The sequence below is a fragment of the Caloenas nicobarica genome, chromosome 34, assembly GCF_036013445.1.
Source record: "Caloenas nicobarica isolate bCalNic1 chromosome 34, bCalNic1.hap1, whole genome shotgun sequence".
NCBI lineage: Eukaryota > Metazoa > Chordata > Aves > Columbiformes > Columbidae > Caloenas > Caloenas nicobarica.
The window spans coordinates 2,050,540-2,071,869 of NC_088278.1; the positions used below are offsets into that span (position 1 = coordinate 2,050,540).

The following is a 21,330-nucleotide window of genomic DNA, read 5'->3' on the forward strand; positions in this document are numbered from 1 at the left end:
CAGCAACTTCTTCACTCTGAGGGAATCCCACTGCTGACCCTTCCAGCCCGTCTCTCCTGAAAAGCCTGTACCCAGCCATTGCAGCACCCCAAGCTGTGTGACTTGTCCCACCACGCCTGGCGGTGACTCCATGGGTGTCAAACAGCACAGGCTGCAGCTTGTCCTGGCTGTGCCCTTGGCTGAGGGCATCAGTGCACAGTTGGGCTGTGGCACCTCAGCTGTAGCACCCGGCCAAGCTCTGAGAGTCTTAGGGAAATCTGGTGGGTCTCAAGAATCCAGGTCCCCATGTGTGCAAAGGTTTGACTTCAGAGCAGAGCAATGTCACAGTGCTTGGCAGATGGAAAGTTAGGGCTGAAATGGGGCAACAGGAGAGTGAGCAAGCCCTGCTGTCCCCAAGGCCAGAGAGAAACAGGGCTGGGAATGAAAGACCTGGAAGGAAACGTGTGTTTTGTCAGTGGTGTCTCTGCTGCCCCTGAGGTACTTGGGCAGACGTGTCACTGATCTCTAGGAATGACAAGGTGCTGCTGACAGGCCCAAGGTGACAATGGTTTGTCTGTCCCTTGATTATGTTATCAAGGCGTTGAGAACAGGTTTGGTGAAAAGAAAAAAAGGAGATTTGGAAGTGTTGCTATACGCATGGATACCACGGTGTGAAGCGCTTCCTATTCAAGGGCTGCCCTACATCTCCTGGATAGAGAAGGGACAGATCTTGTGATGCTTCAGAGGTGGGAATGAGTTTCTTGCACAAAGGCACCGAACCTGTCTGCAGTGCTGTCTGGGGTGTCTGTCCCACACTCACTGTGGATGGGGATGGCTGCCCTGGACAGGACCATCGCTGTCCCTGCCCAGTGCATGTAGGGGTGTGCGAGAGCCTTGGCACCTCACGTAACACTGCAGGCCTGTAACTGGCATTAAAGGGAATAACCGCCCTGAATTTGATTTGTCAATAGAATTATAGAATAATTTCAGCTGTAAGAGACCCTCAGAATCATCGAGTCTAATCATAACCTAACCTAACTCTAGCACTAAACCATGTCCCTAAGAAACCCAATTAAATGTCTTTTAAACACCTCCAGGAATGGTGACTCCAGCACTTCCCTGGGCAGCCTGTTCCACTGCTTCACAACTTTTTCCATGAAGAAATGTCTCCTAATATCCAATGTGAACCTTCCCTGGCACAACTTGAGACCATTTCCTCTCGTCCTATCACTTGCTGCTTGGGAGAAGAGACCAACACCCTCCATGCTACAACCTCCTTTCAGGTAGTGGTTGAGACCGATAAGGTCTCCCCTCAGTCTCTTTTCTTGCAGGTAAAGACCCTCATGTCCCTCGGCTGCTCCTCATAAGACTTGTGCTCCAGGCCTGTCACGGTCCATTTGGTGATGGGCTTATGATGGTTCGTTTACCTTGATCTCGAAGCGCAAAATTAAGGCAACCAAAATGGCAAGGGGTTGCAATTCAATCATCAGTGTTACTTTATTGTTTTGCCCATAAAGTGGCACTCGATAGAGAGAGTGGAGAAAAAGGAAAGAAATATGGGGCCACCCCTGCCCTGCCCCCGCTGCTTCTGTGCCCCCCAGGGCCTGGAGTTCCACACACTCAAGAGCCTCCATGAGCTCCCCTGAGCCCCCCCCCAGCACCCTGGGGACCCCTGGCCCCCTCCGGCACCCTGTGCTTGGTGACCCCCAACCCCCCTGCGCCCCTTTGCCCTTCAGCCCCTCCTCCGTAATTTATTTCCTGTTGCCCCCCTGGGGTGTGTGGGACTGGGGGGACCGTGGGGCCCTGGGTTTTGTCTTGGTGGGGTCACCCCTTGGGCCTCCCATTGCGTTAAAATGATGGATTTTACTGCTATCTCTGCTCTCTGGGAGGGGCTGGGGACGGGGCGCTGTTTGGGGACACAGCTCCACCCCCAGTGCTGAACGCGGGGGCTCGGGGGGGGCTATGGGCAGAGTCTATAGGGGCTGGGGGACCCCTCTCCATGGGAGCCAAGGACATAGCGGGGATCCCTCGGGGACACTGAGGGGACCTCCAGAGATCCTCCCCCAGGACACCAACGGGACCCCCCTGGGAATCATGAAGGCGCCTGGATCTGAGTAGGGGCGTGGCCTCCAGAGCCCCCCAAATGCCGTGGGGATCCCCCCGGCTCCTTCCCCAGCACCCACGAGCTGCCGTGACCCCCCCAAGGAGCCCCCAACGCCCCCAGGCTGGTGTCAGGCCATCACCTGCCCCCCCTTTTTTTGCACCCCCAAATGGGAGTAAGGGGGTTCCCGCCTCCCATCCCCCAAGGGTTGTCCTGGTCCCCAGGGCTGGGGGGGCTCTAGGACCCAAAGGGGAACCCGGACCGAGCCCCGGCTTGGAGACCACGGCCCTGAGCCCAACAGATCCCGAGAGAAACCGACAGAAACCGGCAAAGCCCGATAGAGCACGACAGAGCCCAATAAGGGCCAACAGAGCCTGACAGGGCCCAACAAAACTTGAAAGAGCACGACAGAGCCCCACAGAACCTGACAGAAGTCAACAGACCCTGACAGGGCCCGACAAAGCCCGATAAAGCCCGACAGAGCCCAACAAAGTCCGATAGAGCTTGACAGAGTCTGTCAAAGCCCGACAAAATCTGACAGAGCCCGAGAACGTCCAACAGAGCCTGACAGAGCCCGTCAAAGCCCGATAAAGACCGACAGAGGTCGACAGGGCCCGACAGAGCCCGGCAGGGCCTGACAGATCCCAACAAGGCGCGACAGGGCCTGACAAAGCCCGACCGATCTTGGCACAGCCCAAGAAACCTGAGAGAGCCCGACAGAGCTGAACAGAGCCCAGGAAAGCACCACAGGGCCTGACACAGCCCGACAAAGAGTGACAGAGCCTGCCAAGGCCTGACACAGCCTGACGGAGCCTTCAAGGGCTTGACAGGGCCTGGCAGGGTTCGACAGGGCCTGACAGCGCCCGACCAAATCTGAAAGAGTCTGACGGAGGCCTGTGGGGGGGCCTGGGGAGGAATGGGGAGCCCTGAGGAACCAAGACATGTTTTGGGGAGCCCTAGGGAGGAATGGGGAGCCCTGAGGAACCAAGGCGAACCCTGGGGAGAACCTGGCAGCCTCGGGGAATCGATGTGAACCCTGGGGAGGACGGTGGATCTCAGGGGAGCCCCAGGGAGACGAGTCAATAGCTGGGGAGGGTCCGGGGAGCCCTGGAAGATGAGGGGGGTCCTGGGGAGGCAAAGAAAGCCCTGGGTTATTTTTTAGAAAAGATTCTTGTGGAATCTAATTGTGCTTTGTCATTCAGACCTACCCAGAATGTACACCTGGTACAAGTCAGGTAGTATCTGTGGTTTTGCTAGAAATTTAGTGTAATGCAATAGCATCCTAATTTTTTTATCGGAAATTTCAAGACACAATTTTATTAATACTATAGTTATTGTATTTAATTTTCTATCTACATCCTAAAAAAACTAAGTTGAAATCTGTACTCAGTCCCATTGCGGTTGCAATAGAGGTAGAAAAGTGCAGGTGCTGTCATTTCCAGTGAGGGTCCAGGTGCTTTGGTCCCTTGGTGGGCGGGGCCTGGGGTGATTGACCCCGCCCCTTCCCCAGGTGATTGGTCAGGGTGGTGGGTGGGGTCCAGGATGATTCTCCCCGCCCCTGCCCCAGGGGATTGTGGGAAGGGGGTGGGCGGGGCCCGGGGTGTTTGAGCCCCAGCCCCAGGGCAGGAGCTCATTCTGCTCCAGGGCTGCTTTGGTGCTGGTTCTCTGCTGCTCCTTCAGCAGTGGGCAGCTTTTGAGCTGTTCAATCAGCATGGACAGACGTGTTTGGAGAAGTGGAGGTGTCTGTTTAAGGTAAGAGCTTCAGGAGCAGCGAAGGTTCAACGGCAGCTGTAGTAGAAAGTATGTTTGTAACTATGCTTAATTTATTGATTCAGTTCTAGGAGCTTTGCATTTTCCCTGAACTTCTGACTGCAATGAAAATGCAGTGTTGTTTTTTGGTTTTACTGCTGCATACCAAGCTGCTGATATAATCTCTTCTCCTAGGACTGATGCTCAGGTTATCTAGTGGGGGTTAGAGTGAGCGTCTTGTATCTGTAGATGGAGTTCTAGCATTTCTGAAGGAAGCAGCAGGGCCATAAGGCAGAGTGTCTTTCTGGCTATGGGGTGGCTCATGGCCTCCCTGATCACCCACAGAACACGGTGTTGTCCCCAGAACCCTTGCAGTGTGCGGTGGCCCCTGGTGTATCATTTAAATGTACTTCCCAGAACTCAGCCAAGGTGAGCAACGGCTAGTGGACTAGTACTGGTAAATATTATCCTGGTGCTCAATAGTGTGCTTGTGATTTTTTTTTTTCTTATTGCAGGTGATGAAGGGGAAAGTGGCAACTGCAGGAAGATCCCTGTGAGCCCATGTGGTGTTTTCGTATGTTGAAGATGAATTCAGTCCCTTGGCCCTCTGAAAGATAAGTGGAGGCACGGGGGCTGAGAATTGCAGGCTGGGGGAAGTTAAAGTTCTCAGAGGGGAAAGGGCCGTCCAGGAACAGTCCCCTTTGGGTGGCTAAAGGGCACAGGGAACCTTACAGTGCGATGCCAGCTTGGGCAGGGCAGCTCCAGCCTGTGTCTGTGTACGTTGGGAAGCCTGCCTTGAACCTTTCAGATGATCTTGGGGTCTCGTTGTGCCCGAGGGGCACCACAGGCATCTCGGGTGCTGTCCCGGGGTCTGGAATGCCAGTGCCGATTGGCCTATTGCCAGTTGGGTGCTGGTTTTCTTGTATCAGCAGCCGAAAGCGTAGATGGTTCTTGCGCCTCAGACATTTCTGGTCAGTTGTGTTTTATAGTGTTGTTCCGGGCTGCGTCGGCAGCTCTGCTGTCTACCCATCCAGTCTAATGGACTGGCACTTCAGGATGCTGGGAAGAAGTTCTTAGGTCTTGCAGGACCTTCTTGTGCCAGTGCTGCTGTCTCGTAAGGAGCTGTGATGTTCGGCTCCTTTTTGTTTTGGGGTTGCAGTAGAGGCTACTCACCTCACCACTGCCTCCCACCAGTTGTTTTGATCGATGCCGTCTCTGGTCTTGGAGTCATTCTCATTGTTGTGCGTTTTTGGTGCTGTTGCAGTTGTGTTGTTTGTAGCATTCTGTGGAGTGTCAGTCTTTGCATGTGCGCGTTTGTCTGGGAGCTGCTCTGGCTGGAGGCGTAGAGTCAGGGGTGGGTGGACTGAGCTCTAGGAGTCCATGGTTAATTTCTTGACATATTAAATTCTGTAGGCAAAGGTTGTACAGTCATCTAGGATGGAGCAGCTGTGGGCAGGGGAGTGGATGGTCCCTTCACCAGTGTTTTAGGGACTTGATTAGAGCTTCAGGTGTTACTTGTGAATAGAAAGCAGACCTGTGGAATGGTCAAGCTGTTGATCAGCACCTGGGTGACCTGTTAAATAACTTGATTTCAGATGCAGAGGGATCGCTTGGCCCAAAAGAGTGACAGAAGAGGCAAGCAGAGCGCTGTAAGCAGGTGGGCCGGTGTGTGGTCTCAGAGGGAAGGTGTGCCGTGTGCCTCTACGTAAGTTTGGTTGTTTCTCTATTTTATAGGTGTGAAGCAAAGAGGAAAGCCGGGTATTGGCACCGCAGCTCCTCGGGCAAGGTGAGCAAGGAGTGTTGGGCTGAAGCAACAATCTCATTTTAGGTCTTGTGTTTGTGGTGCAGGTCTGAGCATCCTTTGCTTGTGTTTTACAGGTGGTAGCTGAACCTCAGTGTGGTCAGCAGTGTGGCAGTTGAAAGTGACGGAGGCCAGGTGGGCCAACAGCCAAGGTAAAGGAGTGGGAGATGGGACTGTCTGCGGGCAGGCTCTGCTTTTGGGCAGCATCTGAGCATGAGCCTTTGTTTTAGCAGGCGCTACGGGCAAGCTCGGAGGGGCGAAGCTGCATGCCGACCAGCAGCCACGAAGGTGAGGCGGTGGTTGGTGTTCAGGAGCACAGTAGTGCCTGGTGATTTGGTTCAGCGTTTCCTTCTTGTTTTGCAGGCACTTTGTGGACCCCTTTGGACTCAGAGGACTGTTGGTGTTGAGCAGGGGTAGGGGCGAGGAGCAGTGTGGGGCTGGGGACTTGTGCCAAGCGCTAGAGTTCTTTTGTTTCCTGCTGTCTTAGGTGCCACGAGTGATGAGAGTTTCTGCCCGCGCCAATGGCATGAGAGGCTGAATGGAATGCCTGGGAACCTAGGAGGAGGTGGGTGTTGTGGAAGGGGTCGGCATTGACCTCACAATACTTCGTGCTGGCACTGCTTAGTGAGTGTGTGTTTTCTTTTCTTATTGCAGGGGATGGAGGGGAATGCAGCAACTGCAGGAAGATCCCCGTGAGCCCATGTGGTGGTTTCCTCTGTGGATGGATTCAGTCCCTTGGCCCTCTGAAAGATAAGTGGAGGCGCAGGGGCTGGGAGTTGCACGGGTGGGGTTAAAGTTCTCAGAGGGAAAAGGGCCATCCAGGAACAGTCCCCTTTGGGTGGCTAAAGGGCGCAGGGAACCTTACAGTGCGATGCCAGCTTGGGCAGGGCAGCTCCAGCCTGTGTCTGTGGTGTTGTGTACTTCAGGAAGCCTGTCTTGCACCTTTCAGATGATCCTGGGGTCTCGTTGTGCCCGAGGGGCACCACAGGCATCTCGGGTGCCGTCCCGGGGTCTGGAATGCCAGTGCCAATTGGCCTATTGCCAGTTGGGTGCTGGTTTTCTTGTATCAGCAGCCAAAAGCATAGATGGTTCTTGCGCCTCAGACATTTCTGGTCGGTTGTGGTTTATAGTGTTGTTCTGGGCTGCATTGGCAGCTCTGCCATCTGCCCATCCAGTCTAATGGACTGGAACTTCGTCCCAGTATCTTGAAGTCTTTAGGTCTTGCAGCAGCTTGTGGTGCCCGCGCCGCCATCTCGGTTTGTGGTGCCAGTGCTGCAGTCTCGTAAGGAGCCGTGATGTTCGGCTCCTTTTTATTTTGGGGTTGCAGTAGAGGCCTCTCGCCTCACCACTGCCTCCCTGTAGTTTGTTTTGGTGCCATCTGTTGTTGTTGTTCTCCTTGTTGAATGTTTTTGGTGCTGTTGGAGTGGCAGTGTTTGTAGCATTCTGTGGAGCGTCAGTCTTTGCATGTGTGTGTTTGTCTTGGAGCTGCTCTGCCCGGAGGTGTAGAGTCAGGGGTGGGTGGACTGAGCCCTAGGAGTCCGTGGTTAATTTCTCAACTTATTCAATTCCATAGGCAAAGGCTGTACCATCATTCGGGATGGAGTAGCCATGGGCAGGGGGAGTGGACAGTCCCTTCACTGGTGTTTTACAGTGGATACCCAAGATCATTGTTGACTAGCATGCTGTTGTTTCACAGACAGTGTTGTAATTAAGTTTTTTCTTTGTAGGTGACCATGTTGTCAATATGAGTCTTTTAGCTTAAGAAAATGCCTCTGAAGAGTGTATCACTTGCAATTGCAGCCTTTACTTAATGGCAACACAAGCAGCTACAGGCTATGATTGCCACCTGCGAGATAAGGCCTGCATTACACTTCTGTGAACAAATAGGCTTCATTCAGAGAGAACACTACATTCAGGGCTGACATGAAGCAGCTATGGACTGTAAACGATATCTACAGTTGCACAAAGTAAAGACCTGTCCGAGGTCAGTGCAAAGGATCCACTCAGAAGCAAGAAGACTCCAGACTCAACTCTTGCTATTGGACTGAATCATGGTGTGAGGGGTGGGTAAATAGTCTGTAAGGGTATAAATACCCAGGGGTTTTCTATGTTTGGCTGAGACCTCAAAGGCAGCAGCTCGAGTCAGCCCTCCTCCCGTACCGCTCTGTTTGGTTACTTATTTACATGGACTTTGCCTGAGAGTTTGCCTCAAGAGACCAAGGATCCAGACTGCAATCCACCTGACCCCAGGCCCCTGGAGGGGAGGTAAGGACATTGAGGTGCAGAATGATGAAACTCTGAAATCCCAGCTAAGTGATATAAGGAATCGAGTGAGCACATGCAATCCTTTGGCCATATATAAATATAATCCCTTAGGTGTTTCCCCTACCCTCTGTGTCTCTTAGACATGATCTGTAGATACAGTCTGGGGCTAAGTTTGCATCCAGCTGCGCCTAGACTCTTCTCTGAGGAGGAGTTTAGAAAGTGAGGGGGTCTATTCTGAACTTTGACTCAATGGGAGGGCCTCCCTTTAGCCTTTGGCATTTCCTGTCCATGTAGAAATGACTCTGAATCGTGTCTCACCTGATGAGGCCTGGCATACTTTGTCCATGTAGCAATAGTCACCCTTGCCACCACACTAACATTGCACTGTAAGTGATCTAAAACTGTGCTCAGCTGGGGTGCTGGGAGTCACTCACCTGACAGCAACTGATGTTGGCAGGATGGCAGGTGCTGTCACTGATTACTCATGAAGGCACAGGGTGAGTTAGAGTTACACACTGTCAGAGGAAAGAGCTTGTGGTAATTGCCATGACTGGCAAGCTGTGGAAGAACAGCTCACCATGCTCAAGAGCCATAGTAAGGATGGGAAGGGAATTAATTGCAAACTGTTAAGTACCTGAACTGCAATCCAATTGTCAGGAGAGGAGAATCCTGAACTGAGAAAAGTGGAATCCAAGTGAGGAGATGGGGGCTCCAGGCAGGAGACATCTTCGATCTAGGGATCGGACAGCTCCCTCCAGCGTGGGGAACCTCCCACTGGGACACCCCACTCCAGATGTGACCACACCAGTGCGGAGTCAAGATGGACAATAACTGCCCTTGGCTGGGTGGCCACGCTCCTCCCAGTGCAGCCCAACGTGCTCATGGGCATATTCCTGTTTAGCACCACTGAGAACTGACTGAACAGCCAGGCTCAGAGGGTTGTGACCAGCGGCACAAAGCCCAGCAGGAGGTACCATGAGGAGCACTGAAGGACACCATGTCCCTACCCAACATCTCCTCCCCACAGGTGTCTCTTGGGTCCCTGGAACCATCGCAGTGACAAGGGGGAGAGCACTGCCTGTACGGGGTGGAGGAGATGGGGTCTGGAATGAGGGTCCTGGGGCAGTTTCTCCTGGTTGTTCATGCAGCAACATGCTGGGCTGGATATTTGGAGAGAGAAACTCTTCCTAAGGGCCTCCAATGGGCATGGGGATGGTCTACAGTTTCCTGCATGCTGCCTTTTCTGGTGGAGATCACAGAGGCTGCCGGCCCTTTAGAGGACCCAGGACAGGCCTTGTCCTTCCTCTGGTCACAGCTGGACCCCAGTTCTCCAGCTCGGCCCCAGCTCAGGAGCCTTGTCTAGGGGTGACTTTTGGGGTAAGGTTGACAAGAGTGGTGCATAAGTTTGTCTTAAGGACATGTGATAAGCACCAGGACTGAAGTACCAGAGCAAAATGATGTGGCTTCTGGGTGAATACTTTCTTCGGTGCAAATCCTGAAACAGAGTCCCAGACTTGCTTTCCATGCCACCCTTCACGAGGGATGATGCACTAAGAGATGGCAAGTGAGGGACACCAATCCTTCTCCAGCTACTTCCAGGGCCTGGTGAAGCACCAGGACAGCAAGGACTTCTGGCCCTGCACCCTGAACTCTGGGTATTATCTTGGGGCAGCTGAACACCAGCACTTTTCTCTCCAAGCTCCTGTCTGATCTCCCCCCATCCTGGCCCCTTCCCTGTGCTCCCCACAGGGCCCCAACCTGGCACTGATGCTCCACAGAGCAGGTTGGCTGCAGGACCATGGGGTGACTCCACACTGGTTGTGCTGCTCAGTGAGGGACACAGATGCAACTGCATGGGCTGCACTGTCACTGAGCTCTTTCCCGGGGGTCTAAAGCTCTGGAATGGGTTCAGAGCATTTCTTGGGACTCATTGGGTTTTCTGCTCATTTTGGTTCAACAGTCCCTGTCTTGTCCTTCAGGGGCCTGGAGATTGGTGCAGGAAGACGTGGCCTATTCCGTTCCCAGGGATGGAGGTAGGCTGACCAGCCTGTAATTATTCAAATTCTCCTTCCTGCCCTTCTTGAAGATGGGTTTGACATCTTCCTTTCCAAAGGACCTCAGAACTCCTGTGATTCTGCTGTCACTTTTGAAAGCACAATCCAGAATCGTGGGCAAGGGTGATGTAGCAGACAGGAGCACTTGCAATGAGCCTGTCCAAGGGAGGTGAGATGAATCTCAGCCACTGAGGTTTGTTCCTGGAGTCACACACAGAAATGCCAGGGTTCCATCAGGCATCCATGTCTGAGCTGGTCTCAGCACTGCTTATGCACCCAGGGATGATCAGAGACAGAGTCTGTCCCTTTTACACACAGAGGCAGGAGTCACAGTGGGTTTCTGGCCTCCTGTTGCCACTCCAAAGGGACGGGAGGCAACTCAGCCCTGTGGTGTGTCACCCTGCTCTGCACTCATCTGAGATGTCACACGTCATGAGGAATGGACACAGGGACCTCAGTTCAAGGAAGAAGATCGCAGTGCTGCATTCAGGTGATTTCCCATGGGGTGTTCCTCACAACATCAAGTGATCTCAAGACCTTGTCTGTGCCACAGACCTTAGTGGAAAAACAAGGAATAATTGATGGTGTTTGTGATCACTCGCGTGCGTGTCACCTCACGTACATGATGTGTGTGCCTACATCTCATCTGTACAAAGCCAACATGGACTGCTGAACAACTCATTCAGTGTCCCACCAAGGAGGGAAGAGCAACCTCTGTGAGCTGGGGTGAGAGGCCAGGGCTGGAAAGGAAGGTTGTGAGGGGCCAGTCCATGATGATTGTCCTGAGACTTCTTCTCAAGGGGTGTCCAGTGCCCAGGGGCACAGCCCAGCCCCTGCTCTGCTGGTCCTGCAGGTCTCTGGCAGGAGGCCTGGCTGTGAGAGGACACTGCTGTGTGCCCAGCCCTGCACACACACACTGTGCAGCTGGACACTGGTGTTTGCATCTGTGGCCATTTCCTTGGGCATGTTTTTGAGAGAAGGTTTGGAAGAAGAGCTAAACCTTCAGGCCCTGACCATAGGAGATCACCTTTCTTTCTGCAAAGGCTGTTGTGAGGCCAGCTCTGTCACAGCAGTGCCCATGGCCTGTCCCTGCCTGCGCTCACAGGACTCACACACAGCAGGACGGTGACCAGGCTGCCAGAGCACTCAGGCCTTGCACCAACACAAGGGATGAGAAGGAGAGTGTGGGAGTGGAACGAGAACAGCTCTGGAAGGCCAAGCGCTGGTGCTCCCTGGCAGTGCTGCCAGGCTGGACTCTTTTCCCCTCCTCCCATGGACACAGGAGCTGTCCCTGCAGCTCCAAACAGGCCTTGTAGGAAGGATATAGTGAAAAACAAGTCACTACAGAGCCATTTATTTTGTTTAAAAGCAAAGAGAGCATGGCTCCTGATTTACACCAGTGGTTATGAAAGAAAAGCAGACAGAGAATTAGAAAGGGGATGACAACCTTATCACAACAAAAAAACAACCAATAACAACATAAAATCCAGATGAGAGGCTGGGCCTTTAATTAGTTACATTAAAACTCCTATGCAGAAGCAGATGGGCAGTTTCTTGCTTCATAAAACACTAAGACATGAGTTTCCACAGGGCATCCTTGAGCTCCTGGTTCCTCATGCTGTAGATGAGGGGGTTCACTGCTGGAGGCACCACCGAGTACAGAACAGACACCACCAGGTCCAGGGATGGGGAGGAGATGGAGGGGGGCTTCAGGTAGGCAAACATGGCAGTGCTGACAAACAGGGAGACCACGGCCAGGTGAGGGAGGCATGTGGAAAAGGCTTTGTGCCGTCCCTGCTCAGAGGGGATCCTCAGCACAGCCCTCAAGATCTGCACATAGGACAGCACGATGAACACGAAACACAAAAAGAACAAACAGACAACACCAACAACAAGCCCAGATTCCCTGAGGGAGAAGTCTGAGCAGGAGAGCTTGAGGATCTGGGGGATTTCACAGAAGAACTGGTCCAGGGCATTGCCCTTGCACAGTGGCAGTGAAAATGTATTGGCCGTGTGCAGCAGAGCATTGAGAAACCCACTGGCCCAGGCAGCTGCTGCCATGTGGACACAAGCTCTGCTGCCCAGGAGGGTCCCGTAGTGCAGGGGTTTGCAGATGGCAACGTAGTGGTCGTAGGACATGATGGTGAGAAGAGAATACTCTGCTACTATCAGGAAGGCAAACGAAAAGAGCTGTGCAGCACATCCCGAGTATGAGATGGCCCTGGTGTCCCAGAAGGAATTGGCCATGGATTTGGGTACAGTGGTGGAGATACAGCCCATGTCGAGGAGGGCGAGGTTGAGCAGGAAGAAGTACATGGGGGTGTGGAGGTGCTGGTCACAGGCTATGGTGGTGATGATGAGGCCGTTGCCCAGGAGGGCAGCCAGGTAGATGCCCAGGAAGAGCCAGAAGTGCAAGAGCTGCAGCTCCCGTGTGTCTGTGAACGCCAGGAGGAGGAACTGGGTGATGGAGCTGCTGTTGGACATTTGCTGCCTGTGGGCATGAGGACCTGCGCAAGGAGGTAAAGACAGTGACTGTTTAGATGAGAAAAACCAAAACCATTTTCCACAGCCCCTCCGACAAAGAGACCCTTTTCTTTTTCCAGGAGAACGTCCTGGCTGGAGCCCTCGTCGGTGCTTGATGAGTGTGCAATGAAGAGCAGGGTCTCTGCCCAGGGGCTCTTGAGGAGTCAGCCTGACCCTGTGTGATGGGTGGGGCAGGGGCCAGTCCTGGGGTTCAGCTTTGTGAGATGGAACCGCTCCTGCTGCAGAAGGGACTGTCAGCATCTGTACCCCCAGACCTGAGAAACTGAGTTTGAGAGGTTTGGCGTTTCTACAGCTCCTTCTCCCCTCCCACCCTGGGAAGTGTTGTTGGGTGTCAGAAACCCTCAGCATTTCTGCTGCACTCAGGGAGAACAGAGCGAGTCCTGCAAGACCAGAGGATGCCTGTGGGTCAGTGCAGAGTGAGGGCAGCTGCTCAGTCCCTCTGTCTTGCTCCAGCTGCCCTGGGCTGGCACCTTTCTGAGATGGTGATCAAACTCCCATGTTACCCTGAAAAGCCACCAGGCCCTGCTGAAAGCAGAGGGATCAACCTCAGACCATGACATGTCTCACCGTTTTCTAAGGTCTCAGCACCCCACTTCTATCCCAGGACACACACGGCTCATTTCACAAACCCATCTGCATTTCTTCCATCATAGCATCTCTGCGCTTCTGCATGGGGAATTCAGATATGCTAAAGTGCTACAGGACAGGTTTGCATCCTGGAGGGAAGCTCACAGCTTAGAAGCAAACCTCAAAGAGACAGCCAAGGGTCCTAATGCTGGCATTTGATTCAGGCAGATTCAGCTCATTCCCCAGCCCCACACACTGCATTGCCCACAGCCCCACAGGTCAGAGCAAAGCTGGGACACGTGTTCCCATGGACACAGCTGCAGGAAAGGACCCACAAGATCAGGCTGTGACTGTGCAGCTAAAACTCCCATCCCCAGAGAGCCTGACAGCAAGAACCAGATCACACCAACAGTGACCCAGAGCAGTGGAGCAAGAAGGAAACTGCGGTGAGGGTGGGTGTGAGAGAGGCCAGGGCAGAGGCAGCCGGGCACTCAGACAGCGTCACCCTTCCCCAGCTGTGCAGCCACCTCCCACACACCAGCATTGCCGGGCAGCTGCTCTCAGCCCCTGTGCTCTGCAGAGGGAACTGGAGCTCTGGCTGCACAGGAGCTGCTTCATGCCTTGGAGTCCCCGGCCCTGAGGGCAGAGGCTTTGCTGGGTGGGAGAGGAGGCGAGGGGGCTGCTCACAGGAGGGATCTGCACTGCGGGGATCATACGGAGTTTTCTGTGTTCTCCCTCCCATAACAATTCTGAGTTTAGTTTCCTCTCATTTCTGATCATTTCCCTGCTTCCTGGACATTCTCCCCCTGGGAGGTGTTTCCCTGCCCATGTCTCTTCCCTGTCAGTGCTCACAGACCATCCCACCTTCTGTTCCTTCACCCTGGCCCTACAGATCCTGCCTGTTCACAGGGCACTGCCTGGGGGCATCTTCCTGTTTGCAGACTGGGGAAAAGGACAGGTCAGAGTAAGACTGACAGGTACAGCCAATGTGATGCAGGTGCTGTGCAGAGGCAGAGCAGCAGCTGAAGGGATGTTATGAGGCTTCTGGCAGATGTGATGATTAATCGGAGTTGCAGTTCAGGAGTTACAGTGACTTGTTTAAGCATGAGAGTTCATTTTCATTTTTTCCTTTCCTGCACCCCCCAGCCCTTGGGATAGGAAACTGAAAAGGCAGGCTCAGGAAAGCTCCCTATCTCTCTGGTAATCCTTTCATTGATCTTCTGCTTGAGGCATCCACTTGGAAAAATCCTGGGGGTGATCTGGAGCTGTGAGCAGCCCTGACCCACACAGCACCCCCTTAACAGCAGAAGCACCTTTCCTGCCTTGACACGGGTCGCTCCTTCCCCCCACAGCTTCTCCCCACAGCACCGTGGGGATCTCCCCGGGCAGGCTGAGCGCTGACCATGGCAGGTGGCAGAGTCCCTGCCCCGGCACAGCCCTGGGGTGCAGGGACCCTGCTCTGCAGGACAGCCCTGGGCACCCCTGGGTGCTCACCCGGCTTCACAGCTGTTCAAAATTGCCTGACAACAGCCCCCTCCTCACAGATCCCACAAGCTGTGCCTGTGCTAACTTGAGGAGATGCCTCCAGGAGCTGCAGCTGCATTGCCCTGCACCCAGAGACTTACCATGGCAAGGGCTGCAAAGATTTCTCCTCCAGTGAGCTCTCAGTCATCCTCCCCATCCTGACCACCTTTCATCTCTCTCTGCCTTGCTCGTCTCCCTGAGATCCCCAGGCAGAGCCCTCAGCCCTGCTGCGCTTTGCAGAGGAGCTGCTCCTGGGCAGAGCTGTCTCTCTGCAGCGCTGCCGCTTGCCATGAGCTCCCTGTGTCCCAGGAGCCCAGCCCAGCTCAGCAGCACAGGAGCAGCCCAAGGCGCTTTAATGACCCCTCTGGTGGGTTTGGTGCTGAGTCCATGAACCTCAGATCCTGAGGGGAAGTTGAATAAAACCGCTCAAGAAGTCAAAGTCAGATTCAAACTCCAAAGTTTCTTGTAATGTTAATGAGTCCCACTGAAGGACACTATTGAGGAAATGACTCCAAGATTTGGTTAGAGAAGAAAACTGGAGGCAGAGATGACAGGTCAGGACAAGCAAGGTGAAGTTCTCTCTGATGATCACTAAACCTGGATGTGTTTCATTAATCAAAGGGCCAAGCCCTGACCCCCAGCCCTGGGAAGGCAGATCCTGTCCCTCCCACGTTGCCCAGGGCCCTTCCTGGGACAGTGCGATGTGGGGCTGTGCAAGGCCAAGGGCAGGACTATGGTCCCACACCTCCCAGGTTCCTGGCTGGGGACAAGGAGGCCATGAGGTCCCTGTGCTGTAAGGACAAGGTGTCTCCTCACAGGCATCAGAGCTGGAGACAACAGCCACAGCCAAGGGGAGAAGGAGCTCATGTCTGTTGGGGGCTTTCAGCCTCTTTACATCCCTTGATCATCTCCACGACAGCCTGTCCTATGCTGTGGCATCACCTGCACCTCTTTCCCTGCAGGCTGGAGACATCCCCCTGCTGCCCCACCTTGCTCTTGTCTGAGCATCTTCCTTCCTTTGCTGATCTCTCTCCATCCTCCCCAGCTGTTCCTTGAAGCACAAAGCCTTGGGCTGATGCAGACTCCCTCTGGGTGACCTGCTCCACCACAGCACTGCCCTTCCACTCACATTCCTTGCTGCTCATGTCCAGCCTGGACCTCCCCAGCTGCATTTTGTGCGATTATTTCTTTCTCGTGCTGTTTCCCACTATGAAGAAAACCTCCACCCTCTCTGAAACCACCCTTCCAGCACTCTCAGGCTACTCCTACACTGCTGCAGCCTCCCCAGTGCTGCTGGGCCAGAGCAGCCCAGGTCCCTCAGCATCCCACACCATGTGCACAAGGTCCTGACCCTTGCCTTGGCACAGCCCTGCACTCTCCAGTTCCTCCCTGCTTCTCCAAACTGGGAGCCGCACACTGGCACACACCCATGTGTGTGGGGTCACACCAGTGCTGAACCGAATGGGATGAGAACTCCAGGTGTCTGGGTGCCCACGCTCCTCCTCATGCAGCCCCGTGTGCAGCTGCCTTGTTCATGGTGAGCGTGCAGCACGGGCTTGTGTGGCGGCCCTTGTAGTGCCCAGGCCCTTCTCCTCAGGGTCCCTGCTCAGCGTGTCAGGTCCTGCTCTGTCCTGATGGATGGGGTTATTCTCCTGCCCCGATACAGGACTGGCCGCTTCTCCTTTTAAAACTTCAGAGATTCCTGATGGTGGAACCCCAAAGTTTCTCAAGTTCTGGACTCTCTCTGGACTGCTGCAGCCGCATTCCCTCCAATTCCAGCCAGGACAGGGACCGCTCACCCGGGGAGCCCCCGGTGCCCCCTAAAGAAAAGGGGCCTCAGCCTCCAGGACTCTCCTGAGCCCAGAAAGTGGCCACTAAAATGGCAGCAGTAGCAGGGTTCCATCCAGAGTTTATTCAAGAAAAAGGAAATAACTTCCAATTTCCCTAGCACAGTCTTTCAGTGCTGCTTTCTCCTCCTTATCCTGGTGCCTCTCCCTGACTGCTGTGCCCCACTTTCGGTGGCACCAGATTGTTGGGGGCATGGCCATGTGCCCCCACAGCCCCAGGGCTTTGTCATTGGTGCCCTCACTCACAAGGGAAAACCCATCTGGTCACTCTCCACATAAAGGAGCTCCATACATCCAAGCAACTTCTTCACTCTGAGGGAATCCCACTGCTGACCCTTCCAGCCCGTCTCTCCTGAAAAGCCTGTACCCAGCCATTGCAGCACCCCAAGCTGTGTGACTTGTCCCACCACGCCTGGCGGTGACTCCATGGGTGTCAAACAGCACAGGCTGCAGCTTGTCCTGGCTGTGCCCTTGGCTGAGGGCATCAGTGCACAGTTGGGCTGTGGCACCTCAGCTGTAGCACCCGGCCAAGCTCTGAGAGGCTTAGGGAAATCTGGTTGGTCTCAAGAATCCAGGTCCCCATGTGTGCAAAGGTTTGACTTCAGAGCAGAGCAATGTCACAGTGCTTGGCAGATGGAAAGTTAGGGTTGAAATTGGGCAACAGGAGAGTGAGCAAGCCCTGCTGTCCCCAAGGCCAGAGAGAAACAGGGCTGGCAATGACAGACCTGGAAGGAAACGTGTGTTTTGTCAGTGGCGTCTCTGCTGCCCCTGAGGTACTTGGGCAGACGTGTCACTGATCTCTAGGAATGACAAGGTGCTGCTGACAGGCCCAGTGTGACAATGGTTTGTCTGTTCCTTGATTATGTTATCAAGGAGTTGAGAACAGGTTTGGTGAAAAGAAAAAAAGGAGATTTGGAAGTGTTGCTATATGCATGGATACTGCGGTGTGAAGCGCTTCCTATTCATGGGCTGCCCTACATCTACTCGATAGAGAAGGGACAGATCTTGCGATGCTTCAGAGGTGGGAATGAGTTTCTTGCACAAAGGCACCGAATCTGTCTGCAGTGCTGTCTGGGGTGTCTGTCCCACACTCACTGTGGATGGGGATGGCTGCCCTGGACAGGACCATCGCTGTCCCTGCCCAGTGCATGTAGGGGTGTGTGAGAGCCTTGGCACCTCACGTAACACTGCAGGCCTGTAACTGGCATTAAAGGGAATAACTGCCCTGAATTTGGTTTGTCAATAGAATTATAGAAAAATTTCAGCTGGAAGAGACCCTCAGGATCATCGAGTCCAACCATATCCCAACTCTAGTACTAAACTATGTCCCTAAGAAACCCAATTAAATGTCTTCTAAACACCTCCAGGAATGGTGACTCCACCACTTCCCTGTGCAGCCTGTTCCACTGCTTCACAACTTTTTCCATGAAGAAATGTCTCCTAATATCCAGTTTGAACCTTCCCTGGCACAACTAGAGAACATTTCCTCCTGTCCTATCACTTGCTGCTTGGGAGAAGAGACCAACACCCACCACGCTACAACCTCCTGTCAGGTAGTTGTAGAGACCGATAAGGTCTCCCCTCAGTCTCTTTTTTTCCAGGCTAAACAGCCTCATGTCCCTCAGCCGCTCCTCTTAAGAGTTGTGATCCAGACCCTCACCAGCTTTGTTGCCTTTCTCTGAACTCACTCCAGCACCTCAAGGTCTTTCTTGTTGTGAGGGGGCCAGAACTGACCCCAGGATTCGAGGTTTGGCTTCACCAGTGCCCAGTACAGGGGACGGTCACTGCCCTGGGCCTGCTGGCCACACTATTCCTGATACAAGCCAGGATGCTGGGGGCCTTTTTGGCCACCTGGACACACGCTGGCTCATGTTCAGCTGCTGTCAATCAACACCCCCAGGTCTTTTTCCACCAGGCAGCTTTCCAGCCACTCTTTCCCAGACCTGTAGTGTTGCAGGGGATTGTTATGACCGAAGTGCAGGACCTGGCACTTGGCCTTGTTAAACCTCAGACAATTGCCCTCAGCCAAATGAACAAGGAGCTCCAGAACCCTCTGTAAAGCCTTCCTACCCTCTTGCAGATCAAAACTCCCACCCAACTTGGTGTCACCTGCAAACTTACTGAGGGTGCACTCGATCCCCTCATCTAGATCATTGAAAAAGAGATTAAACAGAACTAGCCTCAGTACTGAGCCCTGAGGACACCACTCGTGACCGGCCGCCAACTGGGTTTGTTTCCGTTCACAACTCTTTGGGCCCGGCCCTCCAGCCAGTTCTTTATCCATCACAGATACACCATCCAGGCCATGAGCTGCAGCTTCTCCAGGAGATGCTGTGGGATACGGTGTCAAAGGCTTTACTGACGTCTAAGTGCACAACATGCACAGCCTTTCCCTTCTCTACTAGTTGGGTCACCTTGTCATAGGAGGAGATCAAGTTGGTCAATCAGGACCTGCCTTTCACAAACCCATGTTGACTGGGCCTGATCTCTTGGTTGTCTCTCTCTCTCCAGCCAGGCTGGCCTTCTTTCCCGACAGTTCACCTTCTGGCACATGGGGACAGCTGCTCCTGTGCTTCTGAGATCACCTTCTTGAAGACAGACCAGCCTTCCTGGACTGCTTTGTCCTTCAGGTTTGACTCCCAAGGGACTCTGCCAACCAGCCTCCTAAACAGATCCAAGTAAAGTAGCAGTTCTGCTGACCACCATTCTAACTTCTCCAAGGATAGAAAATCATTTCACGATCACTACACACAAGGCGACCTCCAATGAGTCCTTCTCTATTTACAAACAACAGGTGCAGTGGGGCTCCTTCCCTGGCAGGCTCACTGACCAGCTGTGTCGGGAATTGTCTTCCATACGCTCCAGGAGCCTCCTAGACTGCTTCCTCTCTGCTGAGTTGTACTTCCAGCAGACATCTGGTAGGTTGAAGTCCCCCATAAGAACAAGGGCTGGTGATTGGGAGACTTCTCCCAGCTGCCTGAAAAATATTTCTTCTGCCTGTTCATCCTGGTTGGGTGGTCTGTAACAGACCATCCCCTAGGTTGTCCGCCTTGTTGCCCTTCCCCTTGTTTCTTACCCAGAGACACTCAATCCTATCATCACCCTCATCAAGTTCCAAACAATCAAAACTGTTCCTAACACACATGACTTCCCCACCTCCTCTCCTTCCTCGTCTGTCCCTTCTGAAGTGTTTATAGCCATGCATTGCAGCGCTCCAGTTGTGAGAGTCATCCCACCATGTTTCTGTGATGACAATTAAATCATAGTCTTTCTGCCTCACAAGGGCTTCCAGGTCCTCCTGTTTGTTGCCTGTGCTGCGTGCATTCGTACAGATGCACTTCAGCTGGGCCATTGATTGCACTGGCTCGGCAGACTGAAGGGCATCATTAGCACTACCCTCAGATGCCAGCATGTCGCCCTTGGCTGTGCCTCTGCCACATCTGGTTTCATCCCCTCACCCTTCAAATCTAGTTCAAAGCCCTCTCAATAAGTCCTGCTAACTTAATGTGGTTCATAAAATAAGGCTAGGAATCTTACTTTTTTGTAGTTGTTTTCTAACACTGTCTGAACTTCGGTAAACGAGAGGAAGAGTGGTTGACAGAGTCTGTTTTCTGAGAGTAACATGTTCCTGTACCTTTCCCGTCTTTCTATGGTGAAGGATTTCTTCCCTTGCAGAGAGGACTGCAAAACCCGCTGCTGTCAGGTTGGACTTTGCCTCCAAACGTGGCGCAGCCTCTTCCATTGAGGCATCACCCACTGCCGTTGATGTCACAAAGCAGCATCAGCGCTGAGGTGGGCACAGCAGGGTATAAGACCAGGGGTCTCCCTGCGCCTTTGTCACTCTCGATCTTGACGGAACAGAGATCGCAGAGTTCTTGGCTCACTCCCGAGCGAGCAAGATGCTTGTTACCTGCACCTCAGCAGGTACCAAGGGACACACAGCGAAGGTTAAGGGTCTGAACGGGTATGTTTGAAAAATCCTCCTCCCCTTTCCCCAGGTGATTTTTTTCCACCTCATCAGCTGGGGTGGACAGGAGAGGAACATGAGGGCAGCCTGAGAGCTCGGTCTGGAGCTGGTGGAAGGCAGCAGCCGCCTTTCAGTGTCTTCATGACCACAGGGGCAAGGCCCAGAAAGCCTTTGATCTCTGCAGAATGAGGGACAGGTCTATTTTGAATCGCATGGATGGAGTCCCAAGCGGTGGCCCCGATACAGCCTGCCGTAGTAATTGTGAGAGCTCAGCTCAGTCCTGTATTGTGCTCTGCGGGGTGGGTTATGGCCCTGAGCCTGCTTGGTTTTCCTCTCCACTTGGACCAGAAGGACACCAGTGTGTCCTCTGTTGGCCATGGATTTGACTTGTGTTCCTGACAGAGGAGGTTTCTTTCAGAAACCCAGTCAGTTCCTCACCAGGGCTCTGCCTTAGGAAAGGGGAACATGATCCTCTGAAGGGTGCAAGGAGTTCTCTAGGAGAACAAAAGGGGATTGTTCATTCCTGATGAGTGTACGCTGTGAGCCTTTTGAGAGCCTCCTGGAACAGGCAGGAGGAATTTCCCCCTTGCAGAGCACTGTGTGCTGTGTCTTGGCAGATGAGGCTCAGGGCAGCAGGGCCCAGCCAGCAGAGTGCTTCTTTGGTTCTTCCTTGGCTGCCCATTGCTTGCCAGCACACATTGACATTCAGCCTCCCTCCCTCTTTCCCCAGTCTGCATTTCTCTGCAGTTATGCCAAGAGAAGGGCCAGAGATAACGCAGCTGCTAAAGAAATGCTGCGGGAGGGGAGACACACACCCCCTGCCTGGCAGCTGTTGACCTGTAGGGGCACAGGCTGAACCTTCTCTTGGGAGGGTGGAGAACAGGATCAGCACAAGTGTGATCGGATGGTGGGCAGGAGAAACAGGTGTTCGT

The 21,330-nt window shown here is 53.6% G+C and overlaps 1 protein-coding gene across 1 annotated transcript; it reads right to left on the minus strand.

Annotated features, from left to right (window-relative positions):
* Positions 1-4,633: 4,633 nt before the first annotated feature.
* Positions 4,634-12,265, minus strand: LOC136000681 (olfactory receptor 14J1-like). The gene is made up of 3 exons (XM_065654613.1): positions 11,600-12,265; positions 5,003-5,163; positions 4,634-4,700 (listed from the first exon to the last, which is right to left on the minus strand). The coding sequence occupies exons 1-3, from the start codon at positions 12,263-12,265 to the stop codon at positions 4,634-4,636; spliced, it is 894 nt and encodes a 297-aa protein (XP_065510685.1).
* Between the last annotated feature and the right edge of the window lie 9,065 nt (positions 12,266-21,330).

Excerpts from the sequence above, each read along its gene's own strand:
- LOC136000681 (XM_065654613.1), bottom strand. The coding sequence starts at position 12,265 with ATGTACTTCTTCCTGCTCAACCTCGCCCTCCTCGACATGGGCTGTATC. Across the intron at positions 5,164-11,599 it reads TGTCTGTTCTGTACTCGGTG|CCAGAGCAGCTCCCAGACAA; the intron begins GTGCCTCCAGCA and ends CTACGCCTCCAG. Across the intron at positions 4,701-5,002 it reads TGGTGGGAGGCAGTGGTGAG|ACCCCGGGACAGCACCCGAG; the intron begins GTGAGTAGCCTC and ends CTGGCATTCCAG.